The sequence below is a fragment of the Lichenostomus cassidix genome, chromosome 22, assembly GCF_008360975.1.
Source record: "Lichenostomus cassidix isolate B80296 chromosome 22, HeHo_3.0, whole genome shotgun sequence".
Taxonomy (NCBI): Eukaryota; Metazoa; Chordata; class Aves; order Passeriformes; family Meliphagidae; genus Lichenostomus; species Lichenostomus cassidix.
Window position 1 is genome coordinate 1354088 of NC_139502.1, and position 20923 is coordinate 1375010.

The 20923-nt window shown below is 66.8% G+C and overlaps 2 protein-coding genes across 12 annotated transcripts; both read left to right on the forward strand.

The window, feature by feature from the left end:
• Positions 1-2345: 2345 nt before the first annotated feature.
• On the forward strand, positions 2346-13732 carry DMTN (dematin actin binding protein). Of its 9 annotated transcripts, XM_085080869.1 has the most exons (16): positions 2347-2497; positions 8147-8210; positions 8446-8502; positions 9001-9075; positions 9235-9390; positions 9566-9610; positions 9699-9807; positions 9921-9977; positions 10051-10203; positions 10287-10396; positions 10482-10587; positions 11286-11347; positions 11455-11517; positions 12010-12069; positions 12203-12283; positions 12361-13732. In XM_085080869.1, exons 3-16 carry the CDS (start codon positions 8485-8487, stop codon positions 12472-12474), a joined length of 1209 nt encoding a protein of 402 aa, XP_084936995.1. In that variant the 5' UTR covers positions 2347-2497; positions 8147-8210; positions 8446-8484; the 3' UTR covers positions 12475-13732. The 9 variants fall into 9 exon arrangements, 1 of the variants encoding a protein (XP_084936995.1); XR_014856238.1 differs by lacking the exon at positions 12361-13732 and having other exon boundaries at positions 2346-2497; positions 11455-11503; positions 11808-12069; XR_014856243.1 differs by lacking the exon at positions 12361-13732 and having other exon boundaries at positions 2346-2497; positions 9004-9075; positions 11455-11503; positions 11808-12069.
• A 184-nt stretch (positions 13733-13916) lies between these two features.
• On the forward strand, positions 13917-20453 carry LOC146427990 (actin filament-associated protein 1-like 2). Of its 3 annotated transcripts, XM_085080864.1 has the most exons (17): positions 13917-14038; positions 16531-16659; positions 16762-16836; positions 16946-17022; positions 17186-17306; positions 17379-17617; positions 17744-17923; positions 18104-18187; positions 18354-18435; positions 18505-18722; positions 18797-18921; positions 18999-19119; positions 19251-19359; positions 19544-19693; positions 19806-19966; positions 20054-20164; positions 20251-20453. In XM_085080864.1, exons 1-17 carry the CDS (start codon positions 14023-14025, stop codon positions 20275-20277), a joined length of 2025 nt encoding a protein of 674 aa, XP_084936990.1. In that variant the 5' UTR covers positions 13917-14022; the 3' UTR covers positions 20278-20453. The 3 variants fall into 3 exon arrangements, with proteins under 3 accessions (XP_084936990.1, XP_084936991.1, XP_084936992.1); XM_085080865.1 differs by lacking the exon at positions 13917-14038 and having other exon boundaries at positions 15079-16659; XM_085080866.1 differs by lacking the exon at positions 13917-14038 and having other exon boundaries at positions 16529-16659; positions 16765-16836.
• Positions 20454-20923: the final 470 nt, after the last annotated feature.

Below are 20923 nucleotides of genomic sequence, written 5' to 3' on the forward strand. Positions count from 1 at the left end.
AATAAAGTGACTGTCACACTGACGGGCCTGGGGCTGTTTTCCTTCCCTGCCGAGGCTCTGCAGCTGGAATTGTGCACAGGGAGCTCTGGGCCACCTCCCCTGCTTGGGGACAAATGCAGCAGGGTGAAAGTGGCTGCTGTGGGCTCCTTGGGGCCACCAGCCCTGTCTGTGTGACCTGGGGGTGGCTGCTGCACCCTGGGGACACAGACATCCCCAAGCGGGGTACCCAGGGTGGCACCCACTGTCCCCCCATAGGGCATCACCCCAGAGGGATTCCCAGCATCACACCCTGAATACCCCACAGAATATTCCCCTCGGGCATCACCCACAGCCTGGCACCCCCTGCAGCCCCCCAGGGCCTCGCCCTGGCAGTGTCCCCTGTTGTCCCCACGCCATGCCATTCCCCACAGCCTGGTACCTAGTGTGGCACCCAAAGTGCCCCCCCAGAGCATCACATCCCAGTCGTGACACCCCCTGTCCCCCTCAGTGTCACCACCCCGTTCTGCACCCTCAGGGCATCACTGTCGCTGTGGTACCCAGTCTGGTGCCCCCTGATCCCCCCAGGGTACCCCCTCAGTCCTGTCCCCCATTGTCCCCAGTGCCATGACCCTCAGCCTGGTGCCAGCACTGTCCCCCCTCTCGTCCCTGCTGGGGCCACCAGCCAGGCTGTCCCCCCAGCCCGCCGCTGTCCCCCCCTCCCCATAATTGCCTTCCCCTGCCACAATGCCCTGGGAGGTGGCAGCCGGACCCTGGGGGGGACATAATCCCCGAGCCGGGGCTCCCCCAGCCCCGACAAAGCACTGGGGGGGCAGCGGGGAGAAAATTATAACAGTTTGAGTTAAATGAAGCTTTAAAGCAGAAGGGAAATGCAACACCCAGCAATTAGGGGCGAACAATGCGCCCGGCGCCGCTGCCCAGGTGTGGCGGCCGGAATTAGCCGAGCGGCCACGGTGATTTTATTTTTCCCCTCCCGTTTCCTTCGGCCCCACAGCACCGGCTCCTTGTTCCTGCAGGAATTCGAGACGTTCTTGAAAGGAGAAGGCTTTGAGAAAGGAGCCGACTGGGTCCGGACCCTCCCTGCCCCCGCCGCCCCCTCCCCAATTTAGCCAAAGCTTCAAAGGTAGAGGAGTTCCCTTTGTGTAATCTCCGCTTTAATTTTTCCCCTGTCCCTTTTTTTTTTTTTTTTCTCTCTTCTTCCCAAGCCCTTCCTCTCTTTTCTTTCAGGGTTTTTCCCCTTCCTCCCCTCTCTTTCTTCTCGACCTCCCTGGATAGAAAGGGCTCGGAAGGGTGAGTCCTTTTTAATTATGGCTGGAGAAGGCGAGGAAAAAAAAAACCTCACACGGCTTCTTTCTTGTTTTTTGAGGTGAGACTTGGGGCGGGGGGCGGAGGTGGGGACAGGAATGTCCTCTGTGCAGAAAGTGCACTGGAGGGTGTCTCGTCCCAGCCTTTCCCAAGGATTTGCTCTGCCAGGGGCTGGGGATGCTCCAGGAAGGGGAGATGCTCGGGGGGCTGGGGATGCTCTGGGGGGTCCGAGGGGGCTGTGCAGGCATGGAGGTCACCTCCCCAGAGCCCACCTGGCCGCAGAGGTGGTGGCTGTCACCCCCCAACCGCCATCATCCCCAAGCCTTGTGCTCCACAGGGTCCCAGTCAGGACAGAGGTGTCCCATGGGCTGGACTGGGGGTGTCACTGGGGTGACAGGACTGGTGTCCCCTGGGACATGGGGAGCACCCAGGCCAGCCCCTGCAGGGCGATTGTCACCAGGCTCCTCTGGGGTGTCCCCAGCAAGGCCAGCAGCCCTGCAGGGAGGCGGTGGGGGGCGGTTTGGGGTCAGGCAGCTCCTGCACAGAGGGGCACAGGGGATCTTTGTGGGATTCCCACAGGGAAATGCAGGAATGAATGCTCCTCGGGCCCATCCCGCAGCGTGGGGAGGCCAAGGGATTCTCCTGCACATCCTCCATCTCTTGGCAAGGCCAGAGGATGCTCCTGCACATCCTCCATCCCTCACTGAATCTGAAGGGTTCTCCTGCACATCCTCCATCTCTTGGCAAGGCCAGAGGATGCTGCTGCACATCCTCCATCCCTCACTAAATCCAGAGGATTGTCCTGCACATCCTCCATCCCTCGGTGAGGCTGAGGGATCCTCCTGAACCCCCTCCATGTCTTACAGAGGCTGAAGAATTCTCCTGCACACCTTCTATGTCTTCCAGAGGCTGAAGGATCCTCCTGCCCACCCTCCATCCCTCACCGAAGCCAAAGGATGCTCCTCCACCCCCTCCATCCCTCGCTGAGCCCGGGGGCTGCTCCAGCCCACCCTCCACCTCCCGGCGAGCCCGAGGGCTGCTCCTGCACATCCTCCGCGCTCCATCCCGGCGGCTGCGGCGGGAGGCGGTCGCTGTGGCAACGTGCGTGCGGCGCAGGGGAGGGGATGCTCGGCGCGGGGATGGCTCCCGGCGGACAGGCAGCCCTGCCTGCGGCGGGCCATGGGCTCCCGTGAAGGTAGGGCCTGCTCCCCCTGCCCCGACACCCCCCGGGCACCCGCCCGGCTCTGAGGGGCACCGCCGGGACGAGGGGTGACCGAGCGGGGATGGAGCGAGCGTGGCCGGGCTAGCTTTGGGTGGGTGCATGAGGCGCTGCGCGGTGCGGGTTGGAGCAGGATCGGCGCGTCCCGAGCTCCTCCCGCCGGCCCCGTGGGCGCTCCGGGCTGCTGGGCAGGGCGGCAGTGCCAGGGCGGGTGCCACGGCCGGGTCAGGAGCCCGAGCAGCCCCCGGGCGCAGGTGGCAGCCGCCGAGGAGCCGCTGCGATCGTCTTCATGCTTGAGAAACTGGGTTAGTGGCGGGGGGGAGGCGGCCGGAGCCTCGATTATTCATGGGCACGGCCCCGGGGGGCGGCTGGGGCCGGCGGAGCCCCCTCGGCGCGGGGGGACGGCGGCAGCGCGGAGCCGAGGCCGGGATGCTCGCGGCCCAGCGAGCCAGGCTGGCCCTGGCACCGAAGGACACGTGTGTGCGTCCCCCGGGGCTGTGTCCCCCCAGATGTGCGCCGCTGGGCGTGTATCCCCCCAGATGTGCATCCCCGGGGGTGTTTTCTGACAGATGTGCACCGCGGGTGTCCTTCCCCGTGCCTCCCCCCGGGTGTGCATCCCCCCAGATGTGCACCCCTCGGTGTGCATCCCCCCAGATGTGCATCCCCGGGTGTGCATCCCCCCAGATGTGCATCCAAGGGGGCCCAGCAGCCCTTCGCTGAGCCGGGGGAGGGGGAAACTGAGGCAGCAAAAAGCAGAAGCAGCGAGGAGGAGACCCAGAAAGGGAGCTGCTGTCACCAGGCAGCTCTCCCACACAGCGCCGGGAATAGACTCCGGATCCCAGCGCTGCGGCACCAACGCAGCCCCGCCGCCCCCGGCGGGGTCCGGCCGCGGCAGCGCTCCCGTGCCGGATGCCGGGATGGCGCTCCGAGCGGCTCCGGAGCGATGGAGGTGGCCGCAGCCTCCCCGCCCTGCCCAGCCCTGAGGGCTTTTCCCACGGGCAGGGGTGGACAGCGACCCCCAGGACGTGGGGGGCTTGGGGTGCGGGGGGCATCAGTTCTCCCTGCCAGAGCGCAGGGCTCGATTTTGGCAGATTCCCAGCCCTCATGGGCTCCGCCGGTCCCGCGGATGGAAATTCCCGCTGAATTTCCCCTCCCAGGGCAGCGAGGGGTGGGTGCAGCACCCCCAAACCCAGCCTGGGGGTCGGGCTGGGCGGGAGGTGCCATTCCCCCCCTAACCCCACCCTGCCGCAGCCCCGTGAGGTGCTCAGTTCCCCCCCGAGAGAGGCCGGAGGTGCCAAAATCCCGGCGAGGGGCTGCGGGGGCTGCCGCGCCCGGCTCGCAGCGGGGGCTGGGGGGTTCCGGGGGTCCCGGGCGGCCTTGGCAGCGGGGCAGGCCCGCTTCGTGCCGCTTGCCTCCCTCTTTGTGCCGGGGAAGCGGCAGGAGCGGCAGCCAATACTGCTTCGTCATGATGCCGGCTAATTCTCCTCTTGTTGGGAAACGGACTGAGCCAGCAGCGAGGTGGGGACAGGCGAGCGGCACCCACTCTGCCACCCCCCCGGGCAGCCGCGCACTCCTCCACCCTCCCACCCAGCCTCCCACCCCCCGCTCCACGCAGCCTCCCACGCAGCCTCCCCCGCACGCCCTCCCAGCCGCGGTTATCGGGCGGCGGGCGGCGGGGCTGGCGGGGGCAGATAGGCTCGCCCGCTCGCCCGTTCGCCGGCCCGCTCGCCCGCCCGCGCCCCGCTGTCACGCTCGCGGATGCGCCGCAGCCCCGCTAGCCCACGCGCGACTCGGCGGCCGGGCGAGCTGAGCGAGCCCAGCGCATCCCCCTGCAGCCCCCCGCGGCCGGAGGGATGCGGTGTCGCCGCGCTTAGGTGAGTGAGCGGCCGCGCGGCGCGGAGGGGACGCGGCTGGGGGACACGGCTGGGGACAGGGTTGGGGACAGGGCTGGGGACACGGCTGGGGACACGGCTGGGGACAGGGTTGGGGACACGGCTGGGGCCAGGCCGCCGCGGGGCGCGGGGGGGACGGTCGGTGGCGGTCGCTCCTTGCTTTGCCGTCGCTTTTCGGTGCCGCCGCTCCCTGTTCCCCGCCTAGCCGCCGCTGCCGGGGGGAGCTGGGGGGACTCGGGGGGGCCCCACGTCTTGTCGCCCACCTTGTCCCCAGCCAGGCGCTGCTGTCCTTGCTGGGCCCCGCGGGGACAGGAAGGGCGGGGACCCGCGGGGGGGACACATCGCTGACCCCTCCCCGAGTCACCCCCGCGGCACCACAGCGCTGCCAGCACCTCCAGGCCACCCCTGTCCCCCTTCCCTGGGGACATTGCCATGGGCACGGCGGATCCCAAGGGGGGAGGCCGGGACAGCTCAGCCATTGCCAGCTCCATTTGAGGAGTGAGTTTGTGGGGTCTCTGCGCTGTGGCTGGGGGGGAACCCCAATCCCACCCCCCGGGAAGGGGTTTGATGCTCCCCGGCGTGGTGGTCGCGGATTTGCTGAGCAAACAGGATTTTGGAGCATCCCCAGCTCCTCCTGGTCACATCCAACCCCCCTGGCAAAGCACGGAGTGGCCAAATTCCTGTCACCCCAGCGCCATGGAGCATCTGGGGACGATTCATGGTGGGGAATTTGGGGTACAAAGCGCGGCCCCCCAGCTCTGGGCTATGGATGGAGCCATCTCCGGGTGGGCTCAGCTCTGGGCTGTGGGCGTGCAGGGTGGGTGGCCAGGCTGGGCTAATTCCAGGAAACCCTGGGCCACCAGCTGCCAGCTCGGGACCCCCCGGGCACATCCCCGCTGTCCTGCCAGGTGGGTGCCCCACCGCGGTGTCCCCATGTCCCCATGTGGGATGCCCGGGCCACCCCACACCGAGATGCCCAATGCTGGGCATCCCATGGGGCTGATCCCAGGCCTGGCAGAGCCGGGGGGGTTTTGGGGGTCCGGGGGCACCCCGAGACCCCCAGCGGGAGCCCCGGCGGGCGCGGCCTCCGCACACACCCCCAGCGGGTCCCTCCGCGTGCGGGATGAGCAGGCTAATCCCACTTTAATCCCAGATTACGAGCCACGTGAGGCGCGGCCCAAAGCGGGCTGCGGCGTGGCCATCGGGGCAGGGGGGCTGAGCACGGACCCCCCAGTGCCGGCAGTTTGGGGGTTCAGGCCGCCTATCCCCCCTCTAACCCTGCGGGGCTCGGAGCCTGCTGGCGGGGACAGCTGGGTTGGCGCAGATCGCGCGGATGGGAGGAACCGAGGAGGTGGAAATGCCTCCTCCATCTCCATCCGCTCCGGGATGGGGTGGGCGGGTTGCTGCTGCTCCCCCCACGCACCATCCCTCCGGGGAAACTGAGGCACGCAGCATCCCCGCGCCCGCGGCTGGATGCACCCTCCATCCCGGCCATGGAAAAAGCCCCGCGGCCGGGCGCTGGCAGCTGGTGGCTTTCAAGGCCACCGAGGTCCCTGGGCAGGGTGCAGCGGCTCGGAAGCGATGGCTGTCGATAGGCGCGGGGTCGCTGCCGCCGCCGGGAGATGCTCCGGAGGGGATGGGAAAGGGAGAAACAGGACAAAGGAGGAACCGGACACCGGCGAGCCGCGGGTCGGGGACCCACGTGCTGCCCGCGGCTGGTCGCTGTCGCGATCAAGTTGCCGGTGGGGCCCCGCGTGTGGAGGTGCCTCGGTTTGCCCGGTGAGCGGGGAGGATGCTCCGGGCCTCGCCTGCGCTGTGGTTGTTTGAAGGTTGTGGTGGGAGGAGGAGGAGGAGGAGCAGCAGCAGCAGCAGCAGGAGGAGGAGGCCTGGGCTGGGCTGGGAAGCACAGGACATCGTTCCCAGGGCTGGCGGGAACCGTCTGTTCAGGGAACTTGTGACCCCGCGTGTCCCCCCCTGTCGCTGCTTGGCTGGGAGCCGCGACAGCCGCGGGACAATCGGGGTGCTCGTGTCCCGCTCTGCGGCACGGGAGGGAAGTGAGGATGAGCAGGAGGGTGACGGGAGCAAGGCTGGGGGTCCCAAGCCGCTCCCCCCGGGTGGCGGGGGGGTTCTCACGGCCTGGCCCCTGGCCCGGGGCCGGGCACTGATGGCTTTGGCGGCTGCGAAAAGTCAAATCCGGATTTCCTCGGGGTGGGGAAAAGGGAACCGGCCTCTTCCCGCGGCAGCACAGCCCTGGCCGCGGCCCCCCCGCCCGGGGAGGGGAAACAGCACCCCTCCATCCCGGTGAGCCCCGCCGGCACGCGTCCTGTCTGTCCGTCCATCCATCCTTCCATCCTTCCTCCATCAATCTCCCTTTTTCCACGCTCCCTGCCCAGCTCTTTTCCTTCCCCTCTCCCGCGCTCCCTCAGCACCGCCCTGCCAGGGGGACACGGTGCGTGTCCCCCCTCCTGTCCCCGCTCCCCCTCGCCCTCCCGGCCAGCAAAATCCCAAACACGCCGAGTCGCCCTTATCTCGGGACACGCGGGGGACCTGGCAGCGGATCCACGGGGAGATTGGAGGTTGCCATGGGGAACGCGGCGCTGCCACGGGGCGGTGGCTCCCTGCCTGCGCCAGATAAGCTGTCCCCGCGTCCCCCAGAGCGCGGGGAGGGGCGGGACCGTGACCGAGGTGCTTGTGCGGCCCTGGCACCCCTCGCCAGTTTTGTGGCGTCTCTCCGCACCCCTGCCTCGGGTTTGTTTTCCTCCCCCGACATCCCCACACCCACCCTCCCGCCGCTTCCTCCGCTCCCGTTCTCCGCCATCGCATCCATCTGCTCGCTGCCACCGCGGCCCCGCCGGTGTCCCGAGCGCCCTGGAGCGCGGCCGGGGGCGGGGGGCAACGCTGGCCCCGCGGCTGGAAAGTGTGAGCTCATGGATGTGCCCGCCCGGACAATGCCCGCCTTGTGCCGCGCTCGGTGCCCATCCCAGCGCTCCTGCATCCCTTGGGAGGGCTGGGAGATGCCGCGGGTGGGGTTCAGCCGGTTCAAGCCCCCTTTCCGTGACAAATCTGGGGGTTGTTTGTGTCGGGGGGTCTCAGGGGAGGGGAGATGGAGCTGCCGGCAGAGCTCCATCATCCCGGCTCGCTCCATGCTCGCAGCCAAAGGATGCTCCCGGATTTCTCAGATCTGCTCCTGCTCCATCTCTGCATCCCGCAGGATATTTGCTCTGCCCTTCCTGGGAGCCGTGGGGCTGGGGGACAGCGGCGTTGGGGTCCCCAAAGGCGGTGCCACCCCCTCACCCCGCGCCAGGCTGCAGGGTTGGGGTTCAGGGCCGGATGTCCCCGCGCTGCTGTCGCTGTCACCGCCCGCCTCGCACGAGTTTCCCCAGCTGCCTCCCCTCTGAAAGGAGAAGTTTTGAGGAGAATGGGGAATTTTCCCCTTTGTGTGCGGCATTGTGGGTTTAGAGCGCGGCAGGCCCGAGGCCCGGGGGCTGCGGGGGGCTGAGGCAGCACCGCCCGTTCCGCCGCCGCTGGAGCCTTCTGGAGGCCGCGGGACAAAAGGGCGTCACTGCCGCTGCTCCGCTTGCCAGCACCGTCAGCAGCCACCGGGCAGCGGCGCCGGCGGACGGCACGGGCAGGGGACAGGCAGCAGGCACGGGGGGCCGCGGGGACAGCGCGGGGACAAGGGGGAGCTCCGTCACCCCGCGAGTCAGCGGCGCCTCTCTCCTGTCCCTTGCAGAGGGAACCGCAGAGCCCCAGCCCGCTGTCAGCGCCCAGAGGGATGTGGAGCCACAGAGGCAGCGGTGAGCGCCATGTCCCACGCCTGTCCCCTCACCGGGGGACAGTGGCACCCCCTGGCAGGCCTGTCCCGCTGCCAGCACGGCGGTATTTGGCACTGGGGACATGCCAGCCCCGTGCCACTTTGGGGGGGAGAGGGGCTCAGCCCCGTGGCAGGAGGGGGGTGGGAGATGTGTCCCCCACCCCAGGGGTGCTCTGTGCCCACCCTGGCAGTGCCTGAGCCCCACATTGTCCCCACAGGACCCTGTGACTGACCCAACCTCGCCAGCCCACAGCTGAATGGAAAGACTGCAGAAGGTAAGGGGGGCATGGGGAGGGTCCTGGGGGTCCAGGGAAAGGTCCTGGGGGTCCAGGGAAAGGTCCTGGGGGTCTCGGTAGGGTCCTGGGGGTCCAGGGCAGGGTCCTGGGGGTCCAGGGCAGGGTCCTGGGGGTTCGGGAAGGTTCTGGGGTCTAGAACAGGGTGCTGGGGGTGCAGGAAATGGTTTTGGGGATGCGGGAACGGTGTTGGGGTGCAGGCAGGGAAGGCACCCCGGGGCTGGTGGCCCAGGGAAGGGGTTGGTGGCCAAGGACGTGGGCAGTGTGGGATGCTGTCAGCAGGGCCTTGCCTTCCTCCTCCTCCAGCCCAGCCTGGCAGCACCATCTAGTGGCAGCGCGTCCTGGCCAGGCCACTGTCACCTCCCTCAGTGACCCCCAGAAATCCCCCATCGCCAAGGAATCCACAAGGATGTCCCCCTGCCTTGCCCTGACCGCAGCCCTGAGCCCTTCCTGGGCTCAAATCTCCCATTTTCCATCCAGCAGCCACTGACCTCCCCTGGGAGCGTCTGTTCTTCCCGCGGATCCAGCGTTCCTGGATCTCCCTCCAGCATCGTGGTGAGAAGTCATTCCCACCTTCCCGCCTCATCCCTCCATCCGTGGGGTCGGGATGTGCCTCCCCAAACCCTCTGCATCCCTCTAGAGGATGTGAACCCTCCCTGATCCCAAAAATTCCCTTCCTGCGCTCCAAATGAAGGTGTTCTCCCTTCCTTCCAGGCCAAAATGGACAACGAGGTCCTGGGCTACAAGGACCTGGCTGCCATCCCTAAGGACAAAGCGATCCTGGACATCGAACGCCCCGACCTGATGATCTATGAACCCCATTTCACCTACTCGCTCATGGAGCACGTGGAGCTGCCCCGGAGCCGGGAGGTGAGGGGAATCCCTGAAAATCCTGCCTGGATAGAGGGGTGACAGATCCGGAGTAAAATTCCAGCATAAAAATACTTAAAATTCAGAATAATTCAGAACACTTCGTGAACATTATTAAAATTTTTAAAATTAATAAAAAATTGATTAAAATTCATGAAATTCTTGCCTTCTGCAGCGCTCCCTGTCTCCCAAATCCATGTCTCCTCCTCCGTCTCCAGAGGTGAGTACTGACACCGCTGGGGGAAAGAGGGGGCGATGCTGAACTGGGGGTGGTCCCACCCATCCCTGATCCCGTTATTTTCCCGCAGGTCATCCGGGAGTGGCTGGAGAGCCGACCCCCCACCAGCACCCCGCTGCCCCCCTCTCGCCAGGGCACCGCCCCGACCCGCAGCAGCGTCCAGCACTTCCACCGACCCGGTAAAGCCCCCCTGGCACCCCAAACTGGCACCTTGACCCATCCAGAGCATCCTGGATCCTCTTCCCAAATCCTTGAGTTCCCATTCCCAACCCCGATCCCTTTTTCCATGCAGAGACTGACACGACAGAGCTCAACATTTACAAGAAGCCCCCGATCTACCGGCAGAAAGGTGAGTGTGGAGGGTCTGTCCCATGGGATTGGGGTATCCCGGGATGCTGATTGATTCCTGCTGTGTCCCCCAGACCACCATTCCAGCGCCCACCACGGGAAGCATCTCATAGAGGACTTGATCATCGAATCCTCCAAATTCCCGGCGGCGCAGCCTCCGGATCCCAACCAGCCTGCCAAGATCGAGACTGACTACTGGCCCTGTCCCCCATCCCTGGCCGTCGTGGGTAGGTGGGAACAGCGGGGTTTTCCCCCCTGGACACCCCGGAAAGGGCTGGCAATGGGTGGAACATCCCCACTTTTCCCCCAGAGACGGAGTGGAGGAGGCGGATGGCGTCCAAGAGAGGCGAGGAGGAGGATGATGATCTGACGGAGGAGATGAAGAATCTGCGGGAGCTCCAGAAACAGGAGCTGAGCAAGGTCAGGGGCAGGGCGGGCAGGTGGCACCTCGTGAGGGGCTGGGGATGTGCTGGCACCGATCCCAGCCTGTGTCCCTTGTCCCCAGGTCACCTCCAACCTCGGGAAGATGATCCTGAAGGAGGAGATGGAGAAGTCTCTCCCGATCCGGAGAAAAACTCGCTCGCTGCCTGACCGGACACCCTTCCACACGTGTGAGTGGGATTGCTCTCCCTGCTTCTGATCCCTTCCCTTCCTCACCTCTGGCTGCCTGTACCCCTGTGTGCATCCCAAATCCTGCCTGTACATCCCAAATCCTGCCTGTACCCCTGGTGTACATCCCAATTCCTCCCTGTACATCCCAATCCCTGCCTGTACCCAATTCCTACCTGTACATCCCAATTCCCACCTGTACCTCCCAATCCCTTCCTGTACATCCCAATCCCTGCCTGTACCTCCAAATCCCTGCCTGTACCTCCCAGTCCCTGTCTGTACATCCCAATTCCTTTCTGTACATCCCAGTCCATTCCTGTACATCCCAATTCCTGCCTGCATCTCCCAATTCCTTCCTTTACTTCCCAATTCCTACCTGTACATCTGAATTCCCACCTGTACATCCCAATCCCTGCCTGTACCTCCCAGTCCCTGTCTGGATATCCCAGTCCATTCCTGTACATCCCAATTCCTGCCTGCATCTCCCAATTCCTTCCTTTACTTCCCAATTCCTACCTGTACCTCCCAATTCCCACCTGTACCCCCCAATCCCTGCCTGCACATCCCAATCCCTTCCTGTACATCCCAGTCCCTTCCTGTACATCCCAATTCCCACCTGTACCTCCCAATCCCGGCCTGTGCATCCCAATCCCTGCCAGTCCCAATCCCTGCCCATCCCTGACGCTCTCCTCTCCCGCAGCCCTGCACTCGAGCTCCAAGAGCTCCTCCCTTCCCGCCTCCGGCCGGAGCACCCTCACCCGGGTAAGTGGCTGCCAGCTGCCCCCTCCCACTGCCAGGGTGACCCCCGCGCCGCTCAGGGCTTTGGGGTGACCCTTCTGACTCTGTCCCCTGTCGCTGTCCCCCTGCAGCTGCAGTCGGCAGAGTTCAGCTCGGCAGGGAGCGAGAAGGGCAGTCCTGGTGAGGAGCAGAGTGTGGAATGGGGGTGTTTGGGGGATTCAGGGGTGTCCTGGGGTGATGTGGGGGTGTCCTGGAATTGTGGGGGATGTCCAGGGGGATGTGGGGATGTCCTGGGGATGCAGGAATGTCCTGAGGGATGTGGGAGTGTCCCAGGGGATGTGGGAGTGTCCTGGGAGGTGTGGGAGTGTCCCCAGGGATTGGGACAAGCCTGGGTTTAGCAAAGGCTAGAAAATCCCCTCTAGGGCAGGAATTTTGGGGCGCAGAGGGACCCCCGGGGCTGAGCTCTGCTCCTCTCTTTTTCCAGCCCTGCAGGTAAGACCTCACCTGGCCGCGGATGTGGAGACCCAGCGAGAGGGTGATGTACGAGGGCGGGTGACACCAGGGCCACCTCTGGGACAGTCCCTGGAGGTGACACGGAGGGTCTGCCATCCCCAGCCTCGGCAGGGAGAGCGCAGCCCTCTGGGGGGGTGAGAGGGCAGGGCTGACCTCAGGCTTTGTCCCCCCAGAACGGCCAGCGTGGGCGCATGGACAGAGGGAACTCCCTGCCCAGCATGTTGGAGCAGAAGGTGAGTGGGGCTGGGGGGTCTGGATGGGGCTGGGGGTTCTGGATGGGGCTAGGGGGTCTGGATGGGGCCGGGGAACCCTAGATGGGGCCGGGGGGCTCTCCGAGGGTCTCACACCCCCCTGTCCCCCCTGCAGATCTACCCCTATGAGATGCTGATGGTGACAAACCGAGGCCGAGTGAAGCTCCCGCCCGGCGTGGACAGGACCAGGCTGGAGGTAGGAGCTCTGCCAGCCTCGGGGGGCTCCGGGGGCGTCCCTGCACCCTGTCACCACCCTCTGTCCCCTCCCCGCAGCGCCACCTGTCCCCCGAGGATTTCCTGAAGGTGTTTGAGATGTCCCCGGAGGAGTTCAGCAAGCTGGCCCTGTGGAAGCGCAACGAGCTGAAGAAGAAAGCCTTCCTCTTCTGAGCCCTCCCCGGGCCCCAGCTCAGTCCGTGTCGCGCCGTGTAACCGCTTTAGGGCTCTCAGCCGGTTTTTACTGGGGTCCCCCCCTTCCCCGCACCCCCAGCCCCCCAGATCTGCCCCCCCCGCCTCGCTCCTCCTGCAGGAAATGGGGCTGGGGGTCTCGAACCTGCCTGGCCGTGGGGTGAGGGGGCTGGGCAGCCCCTGCCCCGCAGCAGGCACGGTTCAGCCGGGAGGGGAGGTCTGGGGGGTCTCCGGGCTCTGCGCCCCCCTTTTCCCGCCGGGGATGCTGGAGGGGCAGCGCCTGGCTCTGCTTTCGGCCGGCCGGGAGCACCGCCGGGGGGACAGTGGGGTTGTCCCCTCCTCCCCGGCGTGCCCCCCGAGGTGCCCCTGTCCCGCACCCTGAGGCTTGGGACGAGGCTGGGGGGCGACACTGCCAGACCGACGTTCTCCCGGCAAAGCCAGGCCCGAATCCCACCCTGCAGCCCCCCAGATTTACCCCCCTGGTCCCCGCTGTGCCAGGCGCTGCAGCGAGGACCCCAAGGACACTGCCAAACCCCCCGGCTCCGGGCTGGCGGGGGGCAGGGCTGGGCTGCGGGGCGGGGGGAGCACCCGGAGGGCAGATTTGGGGTGGGGGTGTCCCGGTGGGGCAGCTCCTGGTGCGTTGGATGCGTGGGGATGCGCTGGGGGGTGCAGGAGGGGCGGGAGGGATGCACTGGGGGGGTACAGGAGGGCACCGGGGCGATGATTTGGGGGGTCCAGGAGGGCGCTGGGGTGTTGATGTCGAAGTGGGCTGATGAGCTGGGGCGATGGGTGGGAGCTGGGCACGGCGCGATGGGCACCGCCGGGGCTGGGCAGTGCCCCCGGCCCCTCCCGGCCGCGCAGGCAGGGCTCGGCACCGGGCAGCACCTTCCCTTGTCACCCCCCGTCCCCTCCCCGGGCACACGTTTTGGGCAGGACCCCTCTGTCCCCGCACCCCCCGGCCCCCCCACGCTCCCCGGTTTCTGTTTCCAGCCACTTTTCCAGCCGCTAGACCTTGTTGGGATGTAAAGAATGTAATTTATCGGGAATTCACTGGCCCATACTTGCCTTTCACTGCTACAAACGACATATCTATAAATATATATATAAATATGGGTTGTTTTCGGACTGGACTACAGTGATTCACTTTCTCTGTTTTTGTTAGAGTTTATTTTATTTGCTGGTGTCGGAGAATCCGCGTGAGAGTGATTTTTTGCTTACAATTAAAGGTGAAATGGCTTTATCCAGCCCGGCTCCGCTGCTTTGCTTCCCCTCCTCCCCAAATCCCCCCAAATCCCCCCGGACCCCCGCCGCGTCCCCGAGCCCGCGTCCCTGCAGATGGCGGTGGTGCTCCGAGGAGGATGCGGAGTCCTTCCCCGCCTTCCTCCCGCCCCGGCCGGGCTGTGCTGGGGGCCCGCAGGGCGTGTGCGAGCCGAGCCGGACCGGGACAGCGCTGCCCGGGTCCCGATCCCGATCCCCATCCCAATTCCCATCCCGATCCCGATCGCAGCACGATGTGAGCGCTCCCGCACCATGTCCCGGCAGCGAGGTACGGGGGATCCAGAGGGATGCGAGGCTGGGAAGGGGGGGACAACCCCAAAAAGAGGGGGGAAAGAGGGTTCGGCGTGCGGGGGGCGCTGCGTGGGGTGCGGCTGGGCGGGGGGAGCCCGAGGGAGGGAAAAGGGGAGCGGGGGAAGGAGGAGAGGGTGAAAAAGGGGAGAAGGGGGCTGTGGGAGGCGCGGGGGGCTGCAGGGTGGAGCTGGAGGGGAAGGAAGGGATGGACGGGAGGGGACGAGGAGGGACAGGGTGTCCCCCGCGACCCACGGCAGGCTGGGGGAGGCCAGCGCCTCTTCCAGGGGCACTTTGGGGGTGCAGCAGCCGGAGGGGGTGGCGTCCCCACCCTGGAGCCGTGGCCTGGAGCCTCCGCACATGACGAGTCACGCTGTGGCCGGGAGCAGCTCCCTGCAGCCTCTCTGAGTCATCACGCGCTGGGCCAGAGCCACCCCCGGGGTCCCGCGGGGGTCACCGCCGCCACCCCCCGCACCCCGCGGACGCCTCACGGCCCGGAGAAAACCCCGCGTGGACGCGGGGCGGAGGTGCCAACCCCAAATCCCTGCCCGGGCTGGCATCACCCTGGAACCGCGCGTTCCCATGGCATCCCTCGGGCCGCCCCGTCCTTCCTCCTCCTCCTCCTCCCGCGAGGCTGGGGACGCGGATGCCACCAGGATGAGGATGAGGATGTCCTCGTGCTGGGACAAGTCCCGCGGGAGCTGGGAGCTTTGCTAGGAGACGCCGTGTGTGCGTTTGGGGGGCGTTTTTCTCCCGCCCCGGAGCCCGAGGCAGATGTTTTCCATCCCGGCCGCTTTCCCTTGGCACGGCGGCAGGCAGCGGGCAGCGGGCCAGGGCTGAGGGCAGCTTCTGCCAGCCCTGCACCGGCTGCGGGCACCGCTGGGCACCGCTGGGCACCGCTGGGCACGGATCCCTGCCCCACCGAGGGCATCGCGGCCGGGGGGAGCGCGGGGGGGCTGCAGCGAGGGCAAAGGGGTGAGTGGACGGAGATGTCATTGCCGAGGAATTCGGCCTGGGCGGGGGAGAGGAGAGAGGGAGGGAGGGGAAGGGCCAGGCCCACTGGGCAGGGGGGACAGTCCTGGTGTCCCCCACACCGCCCGCAGGTCCCTCCAGCCGGCCGCTGCCCCAGCCACCCCGCTTTTCCCGCAGGGAGCTGCTCCCCCCCTTCCCTGGCCCGGTTTCCAGGGAAATCCAGATGTTTGGGCCCAGCTCCGGCGTTGCTCAGCCCGACTGCGCTGCCAGATGTTTCCTCTCCCCCCGGGCAGGGTGTGTGCTCCCCGTCGGGGGACACCGCGGAGGGGACAGGGGACCCCCGTGCCAGCACCTCCGGGGAAGGGGGGGCTTCACCCCCACCTCTGGGACACGCGTGGGACTGGGGGGCTCCTTCCTCCTGCTGCCCTCACCTCCCAGGGGGGCTGCCGCCTTTTTGGGGTGCACTGCACCCCTGTTAACCCAGAGAAATGCGGGATTAGGGGATGTGGGGTGTCGGGGTCACCTGCGAGCGTCCTGGCTGGTGGTGGCCTGGCTGAGGCTGTCCCTTTGCAGCCGGGAGGTGGCAGGGGGACTCGAGGAGGGGTCAGGAGGGTGTGGGGGCAGCTGGCACAGCCAGACCAGGTGGGTTCCTGCAGTGCCTCTGGAATGTTTGATCCCAGCAGAGCCCCGAGCAGGGCTGTGCAAACCAATTCCAGACGCACGGCAGGAAGGAGCCTGGGGACATCTCCCCGGGGAGCTGAGGGACATCTGCCCACTCCTGTGGTGGCAGCTGGAGGTGCTCAGGGTGAGGGGACCCTGCGGGAGTGGGGACAGGGGACAGACTGAGGGTGCTCCTGTTCCTGCCCTGCCACACGCTCCCTCAGTGCAGGAAACACCTGCATGGAGCCCAAACTGCCACCACGGGGGACAGAGGGACCCTCTCCTCGTGCCCGTAGCCTCTCCCACCTCGGGGGGCCAGGGGGTGGAGGCTGTCCCGGGTCTCCCACTGTCCCTGCTCCAGTCACAAAGCAGCTCCTTGTCCCTCTCTGTCCTCCCCGGGGTGGCAGTGCTGGGCCACCACCGCTGTCGCTGCCCTCGGAGGGGCGCTGGGGGAACGTTCAGCATTTCAGCCTTCATCAGCTGCTCCAGGCTGCCAGGCCTCCTCTTCCTCCTCTTCCTCCTCTTCCTCCGCACGTGGAGGAGCAGCACCACGCAGCCCCCGGCCATGGCTGCCCCGGTCCAGCCGGGAACAAACCGGCTCTGTGAGCGCACACAGAGGAGCCTTCATCCCCGCAGGTCCCCGGGCCCCCTCCTCATCCTCCCCCGGCCCGTCAATGGCCGGATTGTGCCGAGCTGGGGCAGGTGCTGGAGCAGGGCACGGCTGGTGACACGGGACACGTAACCCGCCATGGCATTGGGGACATCCCAGCCCTCCAGGGATGGGGACCCTGCCCTCAGCATCCTCGGGAGGGTGCGGTGGCACGTCCCTGTCCCCCGCAGACCTGGACAAGCTGCTGTCGGACCTGCGGTCCTTCCTGCTCATCCTGGACCGGGAAAGCCTCAGCGCCACAGCTCGGGCCAAGAAAAGATCGGTGTCGGACCTGCTGTCCCGGCTGCAGAGCCCCCCGTGTGAGTGCGGGGCTGGGGGCGGCGGGCAGCCCCCGGCGGGTGTCCGGTGGGCAGCGGGGCAGGGCCGGGGAGCGGGGCTGTGACCCGGCGCTGCCCCCGCAGCAGAGGATGCAGAGTACATGATCATGCGCTGCCTCTCGCCCTCCCCGGGGACCCCGCCGGGCCGGACCAGCCCGGGTGAGTCCCACGCTCCGACCACCCCCCATCTCCCCTCCAAGCGTGGGTTGGGGGGTCCCCGGCCCCTCAGCGCCCCGGCACAGCTTCCAGTCCTGCTTTGTCCCCCCAGGATCCAGGAGGGCCGATGCAGCAGGAGGCAGAGGCTGCGAGTGCCGCCCGGGCAGCGCCCTGAGCCTGCACGGAGGGGTGAGGGGGCAGCGGAGGGGCGGGGGGCTCTGGGGGCTCAGGCAGCGGCACGGGGGGTGGGGGAGGCGCCCGGGAATGCCAGGGAATGCCCCAGAGTGCCTCGGAGGCCCTGCGAGGTTGCCCCGAGGGGGCAGCACCTCTGGAGCACCCCTTGTCCCCCCAGAACACCGTGCCGGCTGTCCCCCTGGCTGTCCCGCCGGCTGTCCCCCTGGCTGTCCCTCCGGCTGTCCCCCCGGCCGACGACTCCTACGAAGACGCCGAACCCCCCGGCAGCGGCAGAACCGGTGAGGTTCCCCCCGCGCCCCCTCCTCAGCACCCTTGCGCTACCCCAGCCCTGACCCCATCCCGGCTCCCAGGCGGAGGTGACAGCGACAGCAGCCACTACGAGTCGTACGGAGAGGAGGAGGAGGAGGACGAGGAGGAGGAGGAGGGGGTGACGGACCGTGCCCACTACCTGCGCTGGCCAGCGGCCACCAACGCCGAGCCCGAGCCCCCCGGGCGGCCCGAGGCGCAGCTCTGCGGCTTCCTGTGGAGGAAGCGCTGGCTCGGGCAGTGGGCGAAGCAGCTCTTCATCGTCCGGGAGCACGTGCTGCTGGTGAGGGGCTGCGGAGGAGGAGGATGGATGAAGGGATGGAGGGTGGGAGAGGGTTTCTGTGCCCTTCTGACCCCTCCGTGCCCCTCTGACCCCTCCGTGCCCTTCTGACCCCTCCGTGCCCCACAGTGCTTCAGGTGCGCCGCCGACCTGCAGCCGGTGCTGGAGCTGGACCTGCGCGGCTGCCGCGTCACCTACAAGGACAAGCGAGGCAAGAAGATGCCCCACGCCCTGAAGGTGATAGGGACGGCAGGAGAGGTGCTGGTCATCGGCTTCCAGAGCCGGCAGCAGGCCGAGGACTGGAGGAAGGTTTGGAGGTGTTGCAGCCGGGCAGGAGTGGGGTGGGCAGGGGGAAATGAGGGGACAGCCCTGCTCTGGGTGTGCTGGGGATGCTCCTGTCGGTCCCCGTTCCCATCCCGGGGATGTGTGGAGCCTCGCTAGATGGGGAGCAGGAGCCCGGGGTGCAGCGCTGCCCGTTTGCCCCGGCAGGTGATCGAGGAGGTCAGCAGCGATGCCCCGAGCGGGCTGGCAGCCCTCAGCGTCCCCGCATCACCCTCCTCGAGGCTCAGCAGGGTGAGCTTGTCCCCCGGGAAGCCCAGGCACGGGAAAGGGTCTGGAACACACCCCAATCCCACGCCCTGCTGTCCCTCTGATTTGGGGAGGGGGTCAGGGTGCAGGGGGGTTAAACCCACCGAGATGAGGCTTTCCCCATCCCCACTCTCATCCTGCCTCATCCCAGCTCGGCAAGGAGGAAGAGGAGGAGGATCGCTCCCGGCAGAGCCCTGCCCGCAGCCCGCGGCCCGGAGAGGATGCCAAAGGAGGTGGGGGTCCGTGGGGATGGGGTGAAGGGGTCCTGCCCCCCGTTCTGGGGCTGACAGGGCTGCCCGCAGGCTTCCTGGCGGTGCGGCTGCGCGGGCGCTGGCAGCGCCTGTGGTGCGCGGTGCGGCACGGAGCCCTGCGCATGTTCCCGGAGCCCGGAGCTGCCCAGCGCCCTGTCTGCGCCCTGCGCCTGGACGGCTGCGAGGTGTCCCCGGGGGCGGCCGCCGGATCCCCCCAAAACCTCCGTATCCGCATCGCCCAGCGCGGCCGGGAGCTCGCCCTGCTGCAGGTGAGTGACCGCTGGGGTGTCCCCATGTCCCTCCCGGGGGACACACGCTGAGCACGGACTCTGCTCCACGCCAGGCCCGTTCGGATGAGGAGAGGGAAGCCTGGCTGAAGACCCTGCAGGCCAGGGGAGGAGTGGAGGCGAAGAAGGCTGGCGGCCCCCCGCCCAGACCCCCCAGGCCGAGCATACGCCCTGCTGCCGGGTACGGACTTTGGCCATCCCAGCCCTCCTGCTCCGCCGTGGGGTGTGGGAAATAATGGGAAAACATCCTCCTTGCAGGGGGCTGCTGCTGCGCCGTGTGCCGACCCCCAACACCTACATGGACGACCCCTTCGGGCAGCCCCAGCCAGCTGAGACCCCCAAGCATCTCTACTCCAATGCCGAGCGGCTGCAGCAGCTGGTAACCACTGCTGGTGCTCTTTGCCCCCCACTCGTGACCCCCAGGCTGGGGAGATCCACTCCCACTGTCCACTTGCCCACGGGCTTCAGCATCTGCTTGCCCACGGGCTTTTTCTGGGCTTCTCTCCGCAGCAGCAGAGCCTGGACCGGGCAGCGCAAGGGCAGCGCAGGAGACCCATGTCTGCCCTGCCCACCTGTGCCAGCAGCCACGCCCCGGGCAGTGCCCGACCCTCGCCGGCAGGTGAGAGGGGCTGTGCGCTCCAGCCAGGGGTGCAGAGGGGTTCCCCACATTCCCCAGCTCCCCGTGCTGGGATGGAGGCTGCGATGCCCACCAGAGCGGTGTTGTGCCAGGATCACCCTGCACTCCCGACCATCTTCCCCCTGCCCTTCCTCCCGACCTTTCCTCCTCTCCCTTTTCCCCGCAGCACCACCGGCAGCTCTCCGCAGCAGGCCTGCCAGCGCGCAGCTGGCAAAGGACAACCCCAACCTCCAGAGCAGGGATTTCTCCCGGTCCCAGCACACCCTGACACTGCCCGAGAGGAAGGGGACTCGGGATGGGCTGGATGTCCTCATCGGTAGGACCACGGAGGGGCTCTGGCCGGTGCTGGACACTGCCCGGTGCTGACCCGAGCAGCCGGCGGGGCTGAGCGATGCCCGGGCTCGGCAGCGCTCCTGCTGTCCTTGCAGGGAAGAGAGCCTTCCCCAAGCTGGAGGAGAAGGTGGGGCAGCTGGAGAGAGCCTGCCGGGTGAAGGGCAGGCTGAAAGCCGGCTCCGAGATGAACCTGCTGGCCCTCGGCAAGTCGCTGAAGGGCCACATCGCCGCCACCGCCAGCTCGGCTGGCTCCGAGGTGGGGGACACCGGAGAGGGCACGAAATGTGGGGAGAGCGAGGTTTGGAGGGCAGACATCACTCTTTCTCGGTTCTTTTGCCCACAGGGATCGTTCCTCAGGCCGCTGCTGAAGAGAACCACATCAGCCAGGAGCGCCCTGAGGCCACCGCCATCGCCGGTCCTCGTGGAGAAGGGAAACGTGATGCAGAAGACAAAGGTAACTCCGGGAGCCGGGAGGGTGGGAAGGATTTAGACGATCCCACGGAGCAGGGAAATGAGGGATTGACTCCCCGATTTGTCCAGGAGTGGGAGATGAAGTCTGCGATGTGATCACCCCCCTGCCGGAGAGGGAGTCTCCCGGAGAACATCGGGCCGCGCGTGGATCGTGCAGGACCAGCCTGGATTCAGCCTGGAATTTTGACTTTTATCCACCAGTATCAACGCTACAACTACGCACATCTATTTTTTATATACAGATATATAGATATACACATATCAGCTCTCCACCCGTGGGTTTCCAGTCTCTCCCTGCTGCATCCCCACCCATCCCAGCACCTCGGGTTTGGGGTAGAGAATTCCCGGTACAGAACTTCAGGACCCAGTGTGGGTCCAGTCCATCAGCAGCACCCCAGGATCCCAAATTTACAGGGATGGGTGTGGATAGACCCTGGATCCAGCAGTCGGGGGGTCACACAGGGTTAGGAGGAATCCGATTGTCCATTCCCTGAAGTCAGCAAACCCCGGGCTGGGCCCTGGGCGGTTTTCCAACAACTGTGCTTGTCAGGGCTTGGTTGAATTGGAGAAATGTTATTTTTTTTTTTTAAGGATTAAAAAAAAAAAAAAAAGGTCGGAAAAGTTAGGTTGTGCTGCGGGAAAGGGTGAGCTGGGAGAGCGGGGTGTCCTTGTCCTTGTCCTGGTGAGTGTGGCTCCATCCCCATCCCGCTGCAAGGAGTTTGTGGGGTCAACCCCAACCCCA

Excerpts from the sequence above, each read along its gene's own strand:
- LOC146427990 (XM_085080865.1), top strand. The coding sequence starts at position 16,470 with ATGGGGACCCTGCCCTCAGCATCCTCGGGAGGGTGCGGTGGCACGTCC. Across the intron at positions 18,188-18,353 it reads CCTCCTCGAGGCTCAGCAGG|CTCGGCAAGGAGGAAGAGGA; the intron begins GTGAGCTTGTCC and ends GCCTCATCCCAG. Across the intron at positions 18,922-18,998 it reads AGCATACGCCCTGCTGCCGG|GGGGCTGCTGCTGCGCCGTG; the intron begins GTACGGACTTTG and ends TCCTCCTTGCAG.
- DMTN (XM_085080869.1), top strand. Across the intron at positions 10,588-11,285 it reads CCGGACACCCTTCCACACGT|CCCTGCACTCGAGCTCCAAG; the intron begins GTGAGTGGGATT and ends CCTCTCCCGCAG. Across the intron at positions 12,284-12,360 it reads TGGACAGGACCAGGCTGGAG|CGCCACCTGTCCCCCGAGGA; the intron begins GTAGGAGCTCTG and ends CCCTCCCCGCAG.